Genomic DNA, 16058 nt, shown 5'->3' with positions numbered 1-16058 from the left:
AATCTTTTAGACATCAATGTCTCTATGGTGAACGCCTCTTGGTCAAATTGCAGTATAACGCGACCATTATGTTTTCAATATAGACTTGGCTTCACATGACCTGAGGGTGCACAAGCCAAAGTAACCTTAAAATAGAGACAGCAATACTAAAAAATAAAAATAGAATTTAACAACTAAAGAAATGTTAAGGATTTTCCTATCTTAGAATAGTTGCTGTTGAAATGTTTAAGACCAAGTATGTTCTTTTTTTGGATCAGCCAATCAGTGTCAACCTGACACTTAAGTCACCTGGCTTTATGGCTCAGATGATTAGTTTGAAAAATTCTGAACTAAGCAAAGATGGTAACCAAATAGCGTACATCTAGCACAAGATAAATAGGAAGGCTAATGGATAGGCTAGTTTTTGGCAAGTATTACAGACCCCCTCGTTTTTAACCTTGGACTGAATTCCTTAGTCTAGGAGTTATTTGGGGGCATTAGGGTGTTTGTATGGTCTTCTCATCTGCTTCACATTTGCTTTTCAATCTTACACAAGTACACATCTGGGTGTCGTAGCCTTAATTTTTATTGCAAAAAAAGGGGGGGAGGGGGGAGGGGGGTCACATCTTGCAAAAGCAAACACTTAATTCAAAAATATTTTACCTCCTCTAAAAATTTTATTTTTGCATAGTAATTCTACACAAACAAAATTATTAAGCACATACATACATGCCAAACTACACAAAGAATGGTGTTATTTGGATGGTGTGCAGTATTGGATTTCCGCCAGACATATTTGGTGTTGAGGCCAAATAATGCAACTTTAGTCTCATCTGCCTCAGAATCCTCAAGACTGCATGCCTTTTTTTGAGGAGTGTTTTTTTTTTCCTTGCAATCCTTCCATACAAGCCACATTTTGTGTAGAATTTGTGATGTTATGTGCACACAATAACCACTAGTTGTCATGAATTCCTGCAACTGCTTCTGTAGGACTCTTGGTAGCCTCTGACCAGTTTCCTCCTGGTTCTTTCATCCAGTTTGGAGCGACATCCTGATCCAGGGGGGTCTGTGTTGTGCCAAATACCTTCCACTTCTTAATCATAGACTTCACTGTGCTTCTTGGCATTTATAAAACCTTTGAATCTTTTTTATATCCATCTCCTGACTTGTGCCTGTCCACAACTTTATCTTTTGACAGTGCCTTGCCACCCATAGTTGATTGTTTGAATCAGTTGCACTGCCAAGGGCTGAAATGCTCCAGGAAAGCTCTTTTCATGCTGACCTAATCAAAATGATCACAGCTGAAAGTCAAATGGCTTTGTGTGCCATTGAGGTGATTAGCTACACCTGATTGAGTTTACAAGTCATTTTTGGGAGGGGGTGATCCTTTTTCCAACTCAGTGATTCTGTTTTTTTTTTGTTTGTTTTTTTTGTCCTCTTGAGTAAATACAGCTGGACAAAACAAAAACTGTGTCCACACACACACAATGTAATCATTTATATATATATATAATATATAAATATAATGTTATATATATTTATAATAAAATATAATGCAATATAATGTTTATCAGCCATGAAAATAAATAATTAGCAGTTTATCGGCATCGGCCAGAATGTTTATATCTGTGTATCCCTATTTAAATATCTTAAAGGAAAGGTCTGATAATGCAAATAAATGTTTAGTTTCAGCCACTGCATCTTGACAAAATGCAGTGTACAATATACATTGTTATATTTAGACAACACAGCCATTTTACAGAGAAATTGCTGCTTGAAGAATGGAGTGTCAGATAACCACTCAAACCATCATAGTCCATCCACTGGAAAGAAATGTCTTGACCTCAGAGTAGGAGAGATAGATAAAGACAGAGAGAAGGGAGGAAGAATATATTTTGGGGAAAGGCAAACCACAGAGACAGCTTCCAGACCTTTACCATTAAACATCAAGCCTGAGGATGTCACTTAAAGACATTTAAAGACTTAGACAGATGACTTTGTGTTTTGCCATTCGACAGAAATCAAGAGTGAAGAGGTTTTTGAAAAATGTCTACAGCAAAAATACATCTGGCTGTGTTTGCTGAAACAGACCTCAATGATGTTGTCCCTGACAGAAATATCAGATACATTGACTGTACTTTTGAACTGGATTAATATTGATGGAGAAACATCTTGTGCAACCACTTTTAATTCCCCTCAGGAATAGAATGCGACCAAAATCATCTTTCTTTATGCAACCATAATGTTTGTCCATTAGGGTTTCCATGGGGCATTGAAAAGCATTAAAAGTCATTAAATATATTTTGCGAAAATTAAGGCGTTAAATGGCATTAAAAGTAATTTCATTTTATTCCTACAGGCATTACAAGTTTTAGATGGTTCTGAAGAAAAATGCTATATTACCAGTTTATTTTGAACAGAGTCTTCATAAATAAAAACTTTTAAATTTGCGGTCGTAAAATATGATTATTGATGTGATACACACGCGGAACCAGTTTGGTACTTGCCTCCAGACGGTGCGAAATTGCCGTTACACTGGATGTCTGGACAACGATGGGCTGGGGCTCGCGTGTGTAAGAGATTGTCATGGAAAAATCAAATCAAATGAGCACAACAGCACAGAATTTTTACATTTATAACATATTATATACCAAACAACCAAGACGGAGCAGTTTCCCAAATATCAGCACGATTGCAGATTTGACATTGATTTTATTCATTTAATAAATGAGTAGTTAACATTAAATGGCTTTCATTTTTTAAAAGAATACATTCTAAAATAGTTAAAAAAGATCACAGCAGAACTATCCAGTAGCCACTCACTGCAGAACACAAGATCCAGGGGGCGTGGTTGGATCCACATCTAGAGGGTGGAGATTGGTGGGTTTAGGGGTGGAGATGGGTGGGTTTAGGGATCAGGGGGTGTGTTCTGCAGTAGTTTACCAATTATTTAAGAAACTAAGCTTTTTCCAGCCATGGTCTGATTTGTCAGTATGTGTATTGTTCAACATCTATCAGTACTTTGTTAAATCAATTATGAAATATCTGCAAATGTATTTTGACATTTTAGGTTGTCTGCTGATCCATTTCTTACTCAGTTCCGACTGTGATACAGTTTATTTAAACTGTAGATTTTCTCAAATATCCAAGATGATTATCATTGCATCATTTTCAAGTTGAATGGTTATTTAAAACATATAAATGGTCAAAAGTATGTACTTTTTGAAAGAAGTCTCTTATGCTTACCAAGGCTGCATTTATTTGATCAAAAATACAATAAAAATAGTAATATTGAAAGTGAAGTGAGGTGTGGCCAAGAATTTAAGTTCATTACTCCAGTCATCATATTTGTTTTAATAAATACTTTTATTCAACAAGGACAAATTAAATTGATCAAAAGTGTCAGTAAAGACATTTATAATGTTACAAAATATTTTAGTTTAAAACAAAAATATGAAGCAGAACTAAATCTGTTCAGTATTAATAATAATAAGAACCAATATTAATAATGGAGCACCAAAAACAATTGATCATTACGGAGCAGCAAATCAGCATATTAGAATGATTTCTGAAGTATAATGTGACACTGTAGACTGGAGTAATGATGCTGAAAATTCAGCTTTGCCATCGGAGGAATGAATTACATTTTAAAACATACTAAAATAGAAAACAGTTATTTTAAGTTGAAATAATATTTCTCGATATTACTATTACTGTAGCCTGAGCAGAAGAGACTTCAAAAACCTTTGACCGGGAGTGTGTGGCATTAAAGAAATTAAAAAAGGTATTAAAAAAGCATTAAATTAGATTTGTTGATGCAGAAACCCTGTCCATTATTTAATGTTGTGAGTCGCTGCTCAGTAAGCATATACAAGCATCTTTATCTCCAAATGTTGACTGCACAGACATGTCTGTGGCTTAAGCAACACCGAGCACCGCGTCAAGTGGACACCCGCACTAAACCGAACGCTGATGGAGACCTGTGGAGAGCTTCTCTGGGATTATGAGTAAACCCTTGGAATGCACTGCCTGGTTTTACACGGCTCCTCCGCTGCACATGCTTAGTGCCACGTTTCACAGCGGCAACAGTGAAAGGTCATCCCTTTTTTTCCTTTCACAATTCTTTTTCCTCCTCCTCTTCTTGCTCCATTTCTTAAACATACCAACCTCTAAATTACAATGTTGCATATTTTCTAGAGTTCTCAACTGTCCAGATATGATGTTTATACTTAAATGAGAAGCAAAGAATCAACTCAATGGTGAATTCTACTGTCTCTACCTGAAATTTTACAACTGCTAGATAGGAAGGATCACTTTCTCAGCCTTGGTACACAGACTGTGATAACTTGATGATGCGTTGAGACTTACTGTGTTGAGACTTATTAAGAAGCGATGAAGTTTATTATTGATTTAAGGTTAAGTAGTCAGAATTACAACACTGCATGTAACCTAGTTAGATGCCCTCGTTTTACGGCGGTAATGAAAACAAGCTGTGAGGGATGCAAATGTGTTAGTTCATGTCTCCTTGCCTGTCCCGCTGAAAAGAGCCAAAAACCTCTATGTAACCAGTTTTGTTTAAAATCAATCATAAAATAAAATAATAAAAAATTAAAAAGCCTAAAAAAAATAACATAGTAAAACTGTTGACCTGGCATTTATAAACATTAGACCTAAAATTATACCATTATATTAATCAAATTACTAATTCAACTCAGCAGAATCTGTAACATCATTTTTATATGTTGTTAGGAAAATTTACATCACCATCTACTGTCAGAAATAGGAAATACATTCATATCATGGTACTTCTTTTGTAAGTGTTAGGGCCTGTATGTCCCTTCCCCAGCTTCTTAAAATCAAACAGCTGTGAACATATTAGTGCCAGTAAAATCAGCAAATGTTCATGTCAATTGTAACCACGTTACATATTTTTTCATCTTGACCTTAAATGATATTAGACAACAGTCCAGTAATTGACTTTTAAAAGGTTATTTATGAATACTCACACAGTGTAACCAACCGAGCTGACTAATTCTGAAAGCTTGTCTAGATACAGGAATCTGTAGGAATCTGTCACTCTGTAAACTGCAGCTGTTTTATGAGTAATGGGATATTAGCTCTGACATCATTAATGACCGTAACAATTACGTTTCTCTCCCTCATTGTTGAGACACATGGAAGAATTTAGCTGAAATGCGCAATCGATGTGAGTCATAAGGATTCTCACTGATTGTGAATCTTCTCAGCTCCCAGATAGGATGTTGACCTTATTTAGCCATATTTTTGGGTTTCTGTTGTGTTTGCCCGAATTCGACAAGAACAAGCTGACTACTTTAAATGCAAATAGGACCTTGATTTCTCAGGTCATCCACAGATTTCATAAAAGCCATTCAGGTAAACAAGATTAAATGCACTTATTGGAAATTCATTTTAACAACATGCTGACTTCAAACTATGTTCAGTTCGGCTGTCTGAAGCACAGTCTTTCAAAATAAAAATTAAGCATTTGACATGGCTAAAAATATTTTTTCAAATTGTGGTCAAGTGTTTTTTATGTGGCGTGACCTACATGCTAGCATAATGTGGATGCTGTCTGCCTGATCTGTGCTTTATAGAGCAACTTTCTATTGAGCTGGAGTCCTGGTTTTAATGAGCATTTAAGTTCCATTAGCCCCCCACTAATTTTATAGCCAAATTTAGCATGATGTCTTTACTGGTTAAATAATCACTGTCTGGCATGTGTTAGAAAATGTGTCTTGATAATAACAAGCAGACACATGAACAAGTACTGCATCTCTTGTTAAGCTGCTCTGTTAAAAATATGTTATGAAACTTAAGGGATAGAAGAACCACAATCACAAATGGCTTTACTGAGACACATAAAGCCAAATAAACACGTACGCGAAACATGCTATTGTTTCCCACAGTGCTTAATTACTCTCCACTTAGTGTCATCATGGGAACTAGCAGTGTGTATAATAAATCATCTTGTATTTTCAGAGAGCATTTGGCTTCACCGGACAGGCTAATTGTTACGGACATTTCAGCACTTAATATACAAAGCTTTTAGATGTCACTTGAGGATAAAGTGAGATGACATCACACACTTTCTCATGGCTAGACTTTTTCTCTTGATTCTCTGGGCATGAGTTGGATAAATAAGAATTAAAGTAGAATCCAAGGAATGCAGCTTAATTCTTTTAGCACCGCTTACATCAGTGATATTTTAAAAAATATGTTTGTTTACAGCCTCCAAACATCAGTGATGTGTTTTCTGAAAAAAATAAATAAATAAATAAAGAACTTACAAGAAAATCAGTTGTTTTTATTTCTGCAATTTCTACTTTTATGGTCACTCTGATTTTGGATACTAACACCAAAAGTTTTTTTTTTTTTTTTTTTTTTTTCAAATATATACTTTTAAGGTATAAAAGTATACAAAATTGTGTGTGTGTGTGTGTGTGTGTGTGTGTGTGTGTGTGTATATATATATATATATATATATATATATATATATATATATATATATATATATAAATAAATGTGTGTATGTGTGTGTGTGTGTGTATAGGACAAATCCAAAAAAATCATAATCACTTAATTATTCACTAACTACTAACTCTTAAGCAAGTTTAATAAATCACTTTGACTCGAACCAGTTCACAAGAGTCATTTTCATCACATGCTGTAACGTAGAACTGCCCTAAACTACACATTTTCTCCTCTCAATATCAACTAGCAATATAGCACAACAATGACCACTAACTGTTTGGTGGTATAAGTTCCAGAAGTATTTCTATTCATTTTCTCCATATGCATTTCAATTACTAACTAGCTCTAAGATTAATCAAAAGAAGTTGCAGCTCCTAATAGGTTTGGTTCAAAAGTATTTTGATAGAAATCATTTTATCCAACGAGAAAACTAAGAGAAAATTGCTTCTGGAACCATACTCTTGTGATCTTTAAATCTATAACACTTATTTTTCTAAGTTTTTGTACTTTGAGTTTTACTCTTAGTCTGTCATATATTGCTAACCCTTCTTTAATCTAGTACATTATCTAGAGAACAACATCCCACACTCATTCTCTATCTAGCCCCCCTTTTTTTGTGAGATATAACTAGTGTTGTCACCTCAAACCTTAAGAGAGCCTGCAGATTTAAATAAATACATGTATCTTACATCTCCCTTTTGAAGAAATTGTGTTGGAGAGAGTTTTTTTTCCATCAGCTTCAGTTCCAAAAGGTTTCAAACAAGCCTTTCCAGTCTGGATATCATCTTCGACGTAGCACTGAGACAAATCCCCACAGGTAGTTAATGACCTCCTCCTTTCTGTTGTCTCAATCTTCTCAATTTGAGCCATCAACCATGAACAGCTTTGCATGTGATACTGTCTGCAGTAATATACTTAAGCAATTAGCATCGCTGACAGTTCACTTCTGGTTCACTTCTTACCCTAATAAAAGTTGTAGTAGTTTTTTTTTTTTTTTTTTTCAATAACACAATCCCTCCAGCCCTTCTTACAAGAGGTGTTCCCCAGGGATCTGTTCTTGGTCTTCACCTTTTTGTAAACTGGTAAAACACATCTACTATACAATAATAAAATGTTGTCAGTTTGCAAACAGTACATATCTTGTTTGCAGTTAAATTGTATTTTGATATAATACATGGCTACTTTTGAATTGCTGTACCGTAGTACGCACATCTATCAGCAGAGGCTAACAGCATCATGTTAACCAGCATAAAATGTTATGCTCTTGTTGGTCTTGCCCCAAAGTACTTGCTGATCTACTCTTATACTGTACCTTGAGTATCAGCCACAGTCATACTAATTTATACTGAAATGAAATCCATTTAAATGAGTTTCATAGTTTGAGTCAAATGTCTTTATTATGGTTGGATTGATTATTTAATGCAGACATTATAATGTCAGACAAAAGTAAATCTATTCACAATTGGATAATAAAAGATGTTTCACCATTCATCAGAGTGCTTTTCAGTAGTTGTAGGAGCTTCATCATTCAGAGTGACTATATCAGGTTTGGTGGCCTCATCGCTTGATGATTAATTAAATACAGGAATCACTTAAGTCGGTGAAGCTTTGAAACACTTCAACTTCACAGTGTCCGGTTTTCCCACAGGCCTTGCCTGGTAATGATTCACTCACCACTCATGTGATCCTTCTAACTCTCCTCCATTGCCTCACTGGCCCTCTCTTTTTTCCCCTTAAACCTCTTGACTGTGTGTATGTAACTGAACCCCAGTGGAAGTGCCATGGACCAGCTCCAAAAGCTTCTATCTTCCCTCCTTCTCTCCTCTGCCGTCCTCTCATTTTCGTTTTCTGCTGTTCTCTCCCACATGATCTCCCAACTTCCACCAGAAGGCCTCCCTCCCCCACTACCATCTCCCGTTCTCCTTTTCCATTTCCTTCTTTGGTGAAAATGCTGAAAAAGAAAAGGGGAGGAAGACCTTCACCAGTGTTGAGAGGGAGCAGATTTGGCCACGTGTTTATTTTAAGTCCTTATGCCTCATCAAGGCGAATAAATAGCACACTCAGCAAGTTTGCACATAAACACACCCATCTAGAGGCACAAGGTAACCCTGAATAAGACTGTAGACTGTAGTGGATACTAGTAGGCTCTTAGGTAATTGAATGTCCTTGGCCTAAACTGTCAATTTATTTATTTATTTTTTAAACCAGAAATATAGATTTTGGTGCTTTTGCATAATCTATTCTAGTCGCTGAAAAAAAAAAAAAAAAAAAAAACCTTGACAACTGGTGTAATTTATAAAATATTTATCAAGCAAACAATCAATAAACATTTGTAAAAAAAAAAACAATTTTTTAAACTGCTTTAAAGCTCAAAGTGATTATACACTTATATTTAGAAATATTCACAAGATGAAACTAGTAAAATTGGCATCAATAAAATAACAATACTTAATGTCTCAATTTGACAAAAGTTTGACAACATGCATACTATAATTGTTGACATACACAAATATTGTTTCATTTCATTCACTCTAAACACGGAGGAGACATGTTTATTAAGATTAAAGAAATTATGACTGTAGAGGTCATAATGAATTATCAAACAATTAAAAAACAGGAAGTGAACAGGAAATAATATGTAGTTTGCATATATACAGTGTAATGCGTGCTGTATCTTGAAGTTTTTGTGCTTTTATATATAATTCAAGCTATAGTAGTGCAAATGCAAGTCTGTCTTCCACCTGTATACAAAATGCATTTCAAACTTAATTTTCCCACATATCTCTGGACTGCAGAAACATTTCAGCTATTATTTTTCTGACATTGCTATGCATTTTGGAAGACTCCCACTGAAATGAATGCATGCATGTGCAATGCATCAAATGTTATTTGATGCTGAAGTTCTGCTAAGAAAGACAAAAGGTTTTAGTGAAGTTCTAGAAAAAAAGTGCTCAAACTAGTTTGTGTGACATATGTGACCCTGGACCACAAAACCAGTCTTAAATCCTTTGAGTATATTTGTAGCAATAATCAAAAATACATTGTATGGGTCAAAATGATCGATTTTTTTTTTATGCCAAAATCATTAGGATATTAAGTAAAGATCATGTTCCATGAACAATTTCCTACCATAAATATATCAAAACTTAATTTTTGATTAGTAATATGCATTGCTAAGAACATCATTTGGAAACTTTAAAGGAGATTTTCTCAATATTTAAATTTTTTTGCACCCTCAGATTCCAGATTTTCAAATAGTTGTATCTCGGCCAAATATTGTCCTATCCTAACAAACCATACATCAATGGAAAATTTATTTATTTAGCCGTCAGATGGTGTATAAATCTCAATTTCGAAAAATTGACACTTAAGACTGGTTTTGTGGTCCAGGGTCACATATATGGTGTGTGAAGGCTTAGATGTTCAGCTTTGGGTGGCTGCTTCTCAAAGTATAACCTTCATTGTTCCCAAAAGTTAAAATCAGTCATGCTTTCATTTATGTACACTTTGATTGGCACAGAGTGTTTGGAACAATTCTAAATGGGCGTTCAGTCACTTCAACTAGAACACCAAACCTTTGACCTTTAAGTGTTTATGAAGGAATCTGTTTGAGTTCTTTCACAGGCTGTAAACACAGACTACATCCACCCATTAATGACCATTACCAGCCTAATGACAGTTCTGGCTGGCCAGGAAAAATAGGGATGGGAAGTATGGGAATAACTAGTAGGAAGATCAGATATTTTTATCTGTGCATAGAGACCTACACATTTATGGATTGTGCAATGGATAGACTGTAGTTGGAACTCAGCATTGCGTGGCTTTAACAACTCAACAGCAATCTTTGGTGCATCTTTTAAAAGTCTTATTTACCCAGTCGTAAACCAGTAAGCCTATTCTTTGAGTATTTTGGTGAAACTCAGACCGTTGTGTGTGGGGGCAGATAGCTGGTTTGCTGGGATCTCAAACAGCAGTATCAGCATAGGCATAGCTTGAGATGTGAAGTTCTCATGTGAGGGCACAGCAGTGTAAAATAGACATGTGCATGTATATGTATATGGGAAGGTAAAGTGTGTGGATAGGGGTTGCGTTCTATGAGTTGCCATTGCAGTTGCGACAGAGGATATCATCTTGCTCAGGGAAGAAGCCAGCACCCACCAGCGACACAGAGCATCGAGAGCATGTGAAGCATGGCTGGTGCCATTGCCGGTCCTCAAACGAAATGTACTTTCCTCCACCAAAACCTAGAAGGAAATAAAAAACATGTAAGATGTCTGTGACATTTCAGATGAGTTCATCACATAATGTCAAAACTAACAAATCTGTAATCCCTGAACAATTGTAATTGTAATTGTAATCAAAATGATGTCAAAATGCACATTTTACCTGTAATAGGTTTTTTGCAGGCTTCACATTTCTTAGCATACAGATTGCCAAAACATTTGAGGCAGTATGGGCTGTCATCACGGGAGGTGAAGTGCTGGCCAGCTAGTTGGACTTTACAGCCTGTGCACACAAAGCACTCCTTATGCCATGGCTCATCCCTATAGGTCACACCACCTTTAGCCAAGGCCTGAGGTGGAGAGAGTTCATCAGAGACACAGACGGTAACCTGCCAACATGAGCTTTTGTATACTTGACCTAAATAAAGCTACCTGGAAAAAGGTATGACATTCAAATGTATTAATTTACCATTATTTGTTATGCATGTAACCTCTTGTCATGAGTGTATATTCATATAATATTCATGTTACTAGTTTCCAACAATTGAGGTTGGATAGTTTTAACTAGATTGTTAAATGATTGATAATAATTGAGTGCCAAATTACATATTAGAATGATTTCTGAAGCATCATGTTACACTGAAGAATAGAGTAATGGCTTCTAAAAATTCAGTAATGCCATTAAAGGAATAAATTACATTTTATTATACATTAAAATAGCACAATATTACTGTTTTTACTGTATTTTTTATTACATAAATGCAGCCTAAGGTTCTTCTAAAAAAAAAAAAAAAAAACTAAAAAAAAATCTTATCTATTAAATTTTTAACATCACAATAAAACATTTTGAACAGTAATGGATGTACAAAATTTTAGCAGCTTTACTTTTTTTTAAAAAACAGCTACAACCTTAAATATTTAGATGTGTGTGTTTGGTTGTTGTGTTGTGTTTTGTGTTTTTCTGAGTGGCCTGTAATAAATTAATTAAATTTAATTTAATTAATTACATTTTTTTTTGTATTTCACAGAACTTTAGAGCCAAGACTGCATACAGATGGTGGTTTGTCAGGACAGGATGTGAAATTGACAGCCAGAGTTTACCAGTGACCGGGAAGACTTCTGATATGCAACAGGAAGGAGAAATGATGTCATAATTCTGACTTTTTGTGGAGGGAATGTGTGTGTGTGTACTGATGAGGAACACATGGTTACGTATTTCAGGCAGAGAAGCTCGTAAAACCACCACTGACCTGTTTACATCGAGTACAGCGCGGTGCGAACTTGTTCTCATAGCAGGGTACGCAATAGTGGTCATCTTTATCTGGGATAAATGACTTAGAGCCTATTGGTTGTTGGCAGCTGTTGCAAATGAAACAGCCCTCATGCCATGTGGAGCCAGCGTACTCAAGCTTCCTGGTTCCTGTGAGAGAGAGGGAGAGAGAAAAGAAAGGAAGCCTTTAATAAATAAACAGTTTCCTTGTTTTCAAAAGCTGCTCAGACCATGTTACTGCTGGGTTGGCAGCTTTTGGAGGTTAATACATCTGGATTTGTTTACTAGATTTACCTGTGAAAATAACAGCTACAAATTTTAATGTAAGAAGCCACTGGATTTACATCTTCGGGATGAAATAACAGTACTTACAAGGCAGCAAAATAAATGTTAAAATTTAAATTTCTGTTTGAATGAAACACATAAGAGCTGCTTTCCCATTGCCATGATACTCAGCACACATCTTTGCAGTCTAAAGGTGACTTTAGATAGTTAAAAATGAACACAAAAGAAAAGTCCAACTGTAGTTCAATATGCAAATAGATGTCAGGAAGAAGATCAATCACAATTCAGTATTCAAATAATATGACAACATCACTGCTGGTTACATTGTCAGTGCTGAACATTCTAACAGTGCTTAAAATCTACAAAAACCAAGTAGACTAACACACTTAAGACCAAAATTGTTGGCATTACATTACAGTTCAAAAGTTTGGGGTCATTAGCATTTTTGTAATATTTCGGAAGAAGTCATTTATGTTCACCAAGACTGTGATGGTAAAGCTGAATTTACAGCAGCCATTACCCTGGTCCTGTAGAAATCATTCTTGCTGATTTGTGCTCAATGTTGAAAACAGTTGTGTTGCTTAATATTTTTGTGGAATACATCTCAGGATACTTTAATGAATAGAAAATTTAAAAGAACGCAATTTATTTGAAATAGAAATCACTTTTAATTCATTAAATGCATCCTTCCTGAAAAGAAAAAAAAAAACTTACTGACCCCAAACTTGTGAACAGTAGTGTGAGTGGTTCAAGCTGAATAAATTGCAGAAGTTTCATAGTTAAATTAAAAACAAACTCTAACCACAACTCTAACCAAATTTATGGAAAATCAATGCCTGGCAGGAATTAGAAAAATACATAAAAGGACTTTTTTAATGCAGGGCTCACTTTGCAAGAGAAACATACGTAACCTCTTGGAATTGTTACCTGCATTTCAGATGGAAGCAGCCTTCCTGAAATAGTTTACTGGCTTATCTCCTCCTATCATCAGATGCTTGGACGGCAGCCGTGCGCAATGATTTGGCTGAGATACAGTAAGCCAGGCAGACTGGCAATTATTTTGTCACATCTAACCTGGTCCTCACTGCTCAAAACTCCCTCACTTCACTTCTCTCTCTCTCTCTATTTTATTCCTTCTGTTAGTACTACAGATTTGCTTTGGCAGAACTTTCCTCCTTTCTCTGTTTTGGCTCCTTTTTTTGTAAATCTAACATTACCTGCATACCTGTGGCCATGTCAAGCTGTCTGTTTCAGTAGTGTGAAGACTTGCAGTCTTAAGGGCCGTACACACCGGGACGAATATCGGCGCGCGTTATTCGCCAGCGTTTTTCAACGCGATTTTGTGTTCACACCCAAGCGATTTTCGCTGACGATGAGCCAAGTGAACATGCAAATTCATTCCCTGACATTAGATGGCGCTTAATGTAAAACAGAAATACCCCTGTACACAAGGTCCATTTGCTGTGCAATACCACTCCATAACAGTTCTCTTTTATCAAGATTTTTGTAATCGCTGTCGCGTTTGTCATATAGTTCTTTGTGTTCCGACACCAACGAGACAAGCAACTCTACATTCATCTTGCCTTGCATCTTCTTCGTCTTATTTCTTCCCGGGAGTGTAGACGCTTGGCGTATATCTTCTTCGCCGTTACGTATGTGTGCTCAGCAAGACAGTTTTGTGTTTAAGCGCCCCCAAGTTGTGTTTTACTGTAACTTCAGAAGATCCAAACACGTGTGCAAAAGCGCCATTCTCATTGGTCGTATAGTTTTTGACGCGGTGCGTCAAACCAAAAAAACGAACCCGAGGCGTTTTTTTAAAAAATGACGCTTTTACGCGTGGCGTTTTTCGCGTCGGTGTGCACACTCAGATTGGCGCCCTTTGTTTAGTCACGAGGCGTTAAACGTCGGCGAATATCGCGCGCGAAATTCGTCCCGGTGTGAACAGGCCTTTACACAACAAAACTGAGAACAAACTGAAGGAACGGTGCCAGAGTGCGAAGGGACTAGATCTGAGACCAGTCTGAACAAGATTTGTCAGGTAATGACTAGAGTTATGACTGATGAGATGTGCTGATGTCATTCATACCAGGCATGACAGTTTTATCGCAGGCCACACATTTGGAGGAGAACTCATTGCAGTAACAGTCATTGCACAGAAGAGCATCATCCTGGCTGGTGAAGGGCTCGTCTGCCAGCGAACGGTCACAGCGGAAACAGCGGAAGCAGTGCTCGTGGTAGTGACGGTCCTCGTAAAATAGCTCCTGTATCACATGGACACAACACAGAGATGTTATGAACATTTAAAGGTAAAGTTCATGCAAAAATCATGTTGTATGACCTTCTTTCGTCAATAGAACACAAAAGGAAAAATGTTGAAGAATGTACTTTTGTGTTCCACAGAAGAAAGTCATACGGGTTTGTAACGACATGAGAGTAAATCATGACAAATTTTTATTTTTTTAAAGTGAAATTTATCTTTAACCAAGAGGTTTTCAATACAAACATGAACTAACAGCAGATGGTGCACTGGGGTCTCCATATTAGAATATTAAACAACTGTGGTTATTGTTAAAGACAAATTGACATACCAACAGATTAGCTGCGTTTATGCGAAAAAAAAAAAAAAAAGTCAAAATAGGCCCAAGTACATTTCTGATTAAGATCTCAAGTAATGGCAATTCAGCCTCTCAAACGCTAGCACATGTGCATCTAGTTATGAGTGTGTGTCTGTGGAGAACATGGCACCTAGGTCAACTCCTCATGTAAAATATGTAAACACATAGTAATAAGACAGGGAGGGTGAAATTTATGACCTGTGCTGCAAATGGCCAAGACAAACAGTGAGTTAATTTAGCATCTGCTGTCCCTCATTGTCAATAAGTCACCAGACTCTTTGTCTGTAAGCGCATGGACTTGCGATTTCCTGTGGGGAGTTTACTACAGTGGTAAATGAACTGCATTGTTTGGTTTTTATTTCATTTTGAAGGGATTAGTTACCCTCGAAATGGGAAGGCTTAAAGACTCAGTTGTTAATATTTTGCCTTAGGTTTTAAACATTGTTGCTCTGACTGAAGTTGAATGACATTTCTAATTGGACAATAAATGCCTTTCTCAAAAGAACTGCTAAATGTACAGTTTCAGCCTGAAACCACATTAAAATGCTTTTACAGTGTAACTGAGGGTCAAATTTTTCCAACCACCATGGATATGCTCCTGTAAAATCAACATGTTGCTGTAGAAAGTAAACCAGACACTATTTGCATGGCTTTTCAGTGAATAGTTTGTTCTAGTTTGTTAGGCAAATTAGTTATGTTGACCAACAGAAGGAAAGATCTGAAAGTGACTTCTTTGTGAGCTGTGCAATGGGCCTTTTTGTATGCAAATATTCATCAAAATGTGATCGCACCTTAAAGCAACAGTCCATATTTCTTTTCATTGTATTTAAAAGTGTTGCATAAACATTCTGCAAAAATGTCTCCTTTTGTGTTCCACAGAAGAAATAAAGTAATACAGGTTTGGAATGACAAAAGGGTGAGCAAATTAGGAGAACTATCACTTTAATAAACGCAACTCACTCTTGAATCATGGCCAATCAGCTCTTTGCACTCATCACAGGTGTTGGCGAACAGGCTGTCGTAGCAAGGGATGCAGTAAGGGTTGTCCTCTGCCTGAATGTACTTCCTGCCGTATAAGGACTCCTTGCAGTTGTCACAGTCAAAGCGCTCGCTCATGTTGCTCCTGATCCGAGTCAGTTCCTGTAACACACAAGGAACATTCAGACATGTGAGCCTTCAAGTCACGGCTACATC

The 16058-nt window shown here is 36.4% G+C and overlaps 1 protein-coding gene across 1 annotated transcript in view; it reads right to left on the bottom strand.

Moving 5' to 3' along the window:
• Window positions 1–10198: 10198 nt before the first annotated feature.
• LOC109106161 (four and a half LIM domains protein 3-like) overlaps window positions 10199–16058 on the bottom strand; it is a 34190-nt gene continuing 28330 nt past the window's right edge. The window contains exons 2-6 of the mRNA XM_019119520.2: window positions 15825–16004; window positions 14336–14510; window positions 11945–12114; window positions 10858–11044; window positions 10199–10715 (exon numbers count right to left, since the gene is read on the bottom strand). Of these exons, the coding sequence (XP_018975065.1) occupies window positions 10564–10715; window positions 10858–11044; window positions 11945–12114; window positions 14336–14510; window positions 15825–15980 (840 nt within the window). The 5' untranslated portion in view covers window positions 15981–16004 and the 3' untranslated portion in view covers window positions 10199–10563. The remainder of the gene's footprint in view (window positions 10716–10857; window positions 11045–11944; window positions 12115–14335; window positions 14511–15824; window positions 16005–16058) is intronic.

The sequence above is a fragment of the Cyprinus carpio genome, chromosome A16, assembly GCF_018340385.1.
Source record: "Cyprinus carpio isolate SPL01 chromosome A16, ASM1834038v1, whole genome shotgun sequence".
In the NCBI taxonomy this organism is placed as follows: Eukaryota; Metazoa; Chordata; class Actinopteri; order Cypriniformes; family Cyprinidae; genus Cyprinus; species Cyprinus carpio.
This window is presented reverse-complemented; position numbering and strand designations above follow the sequence as displayed.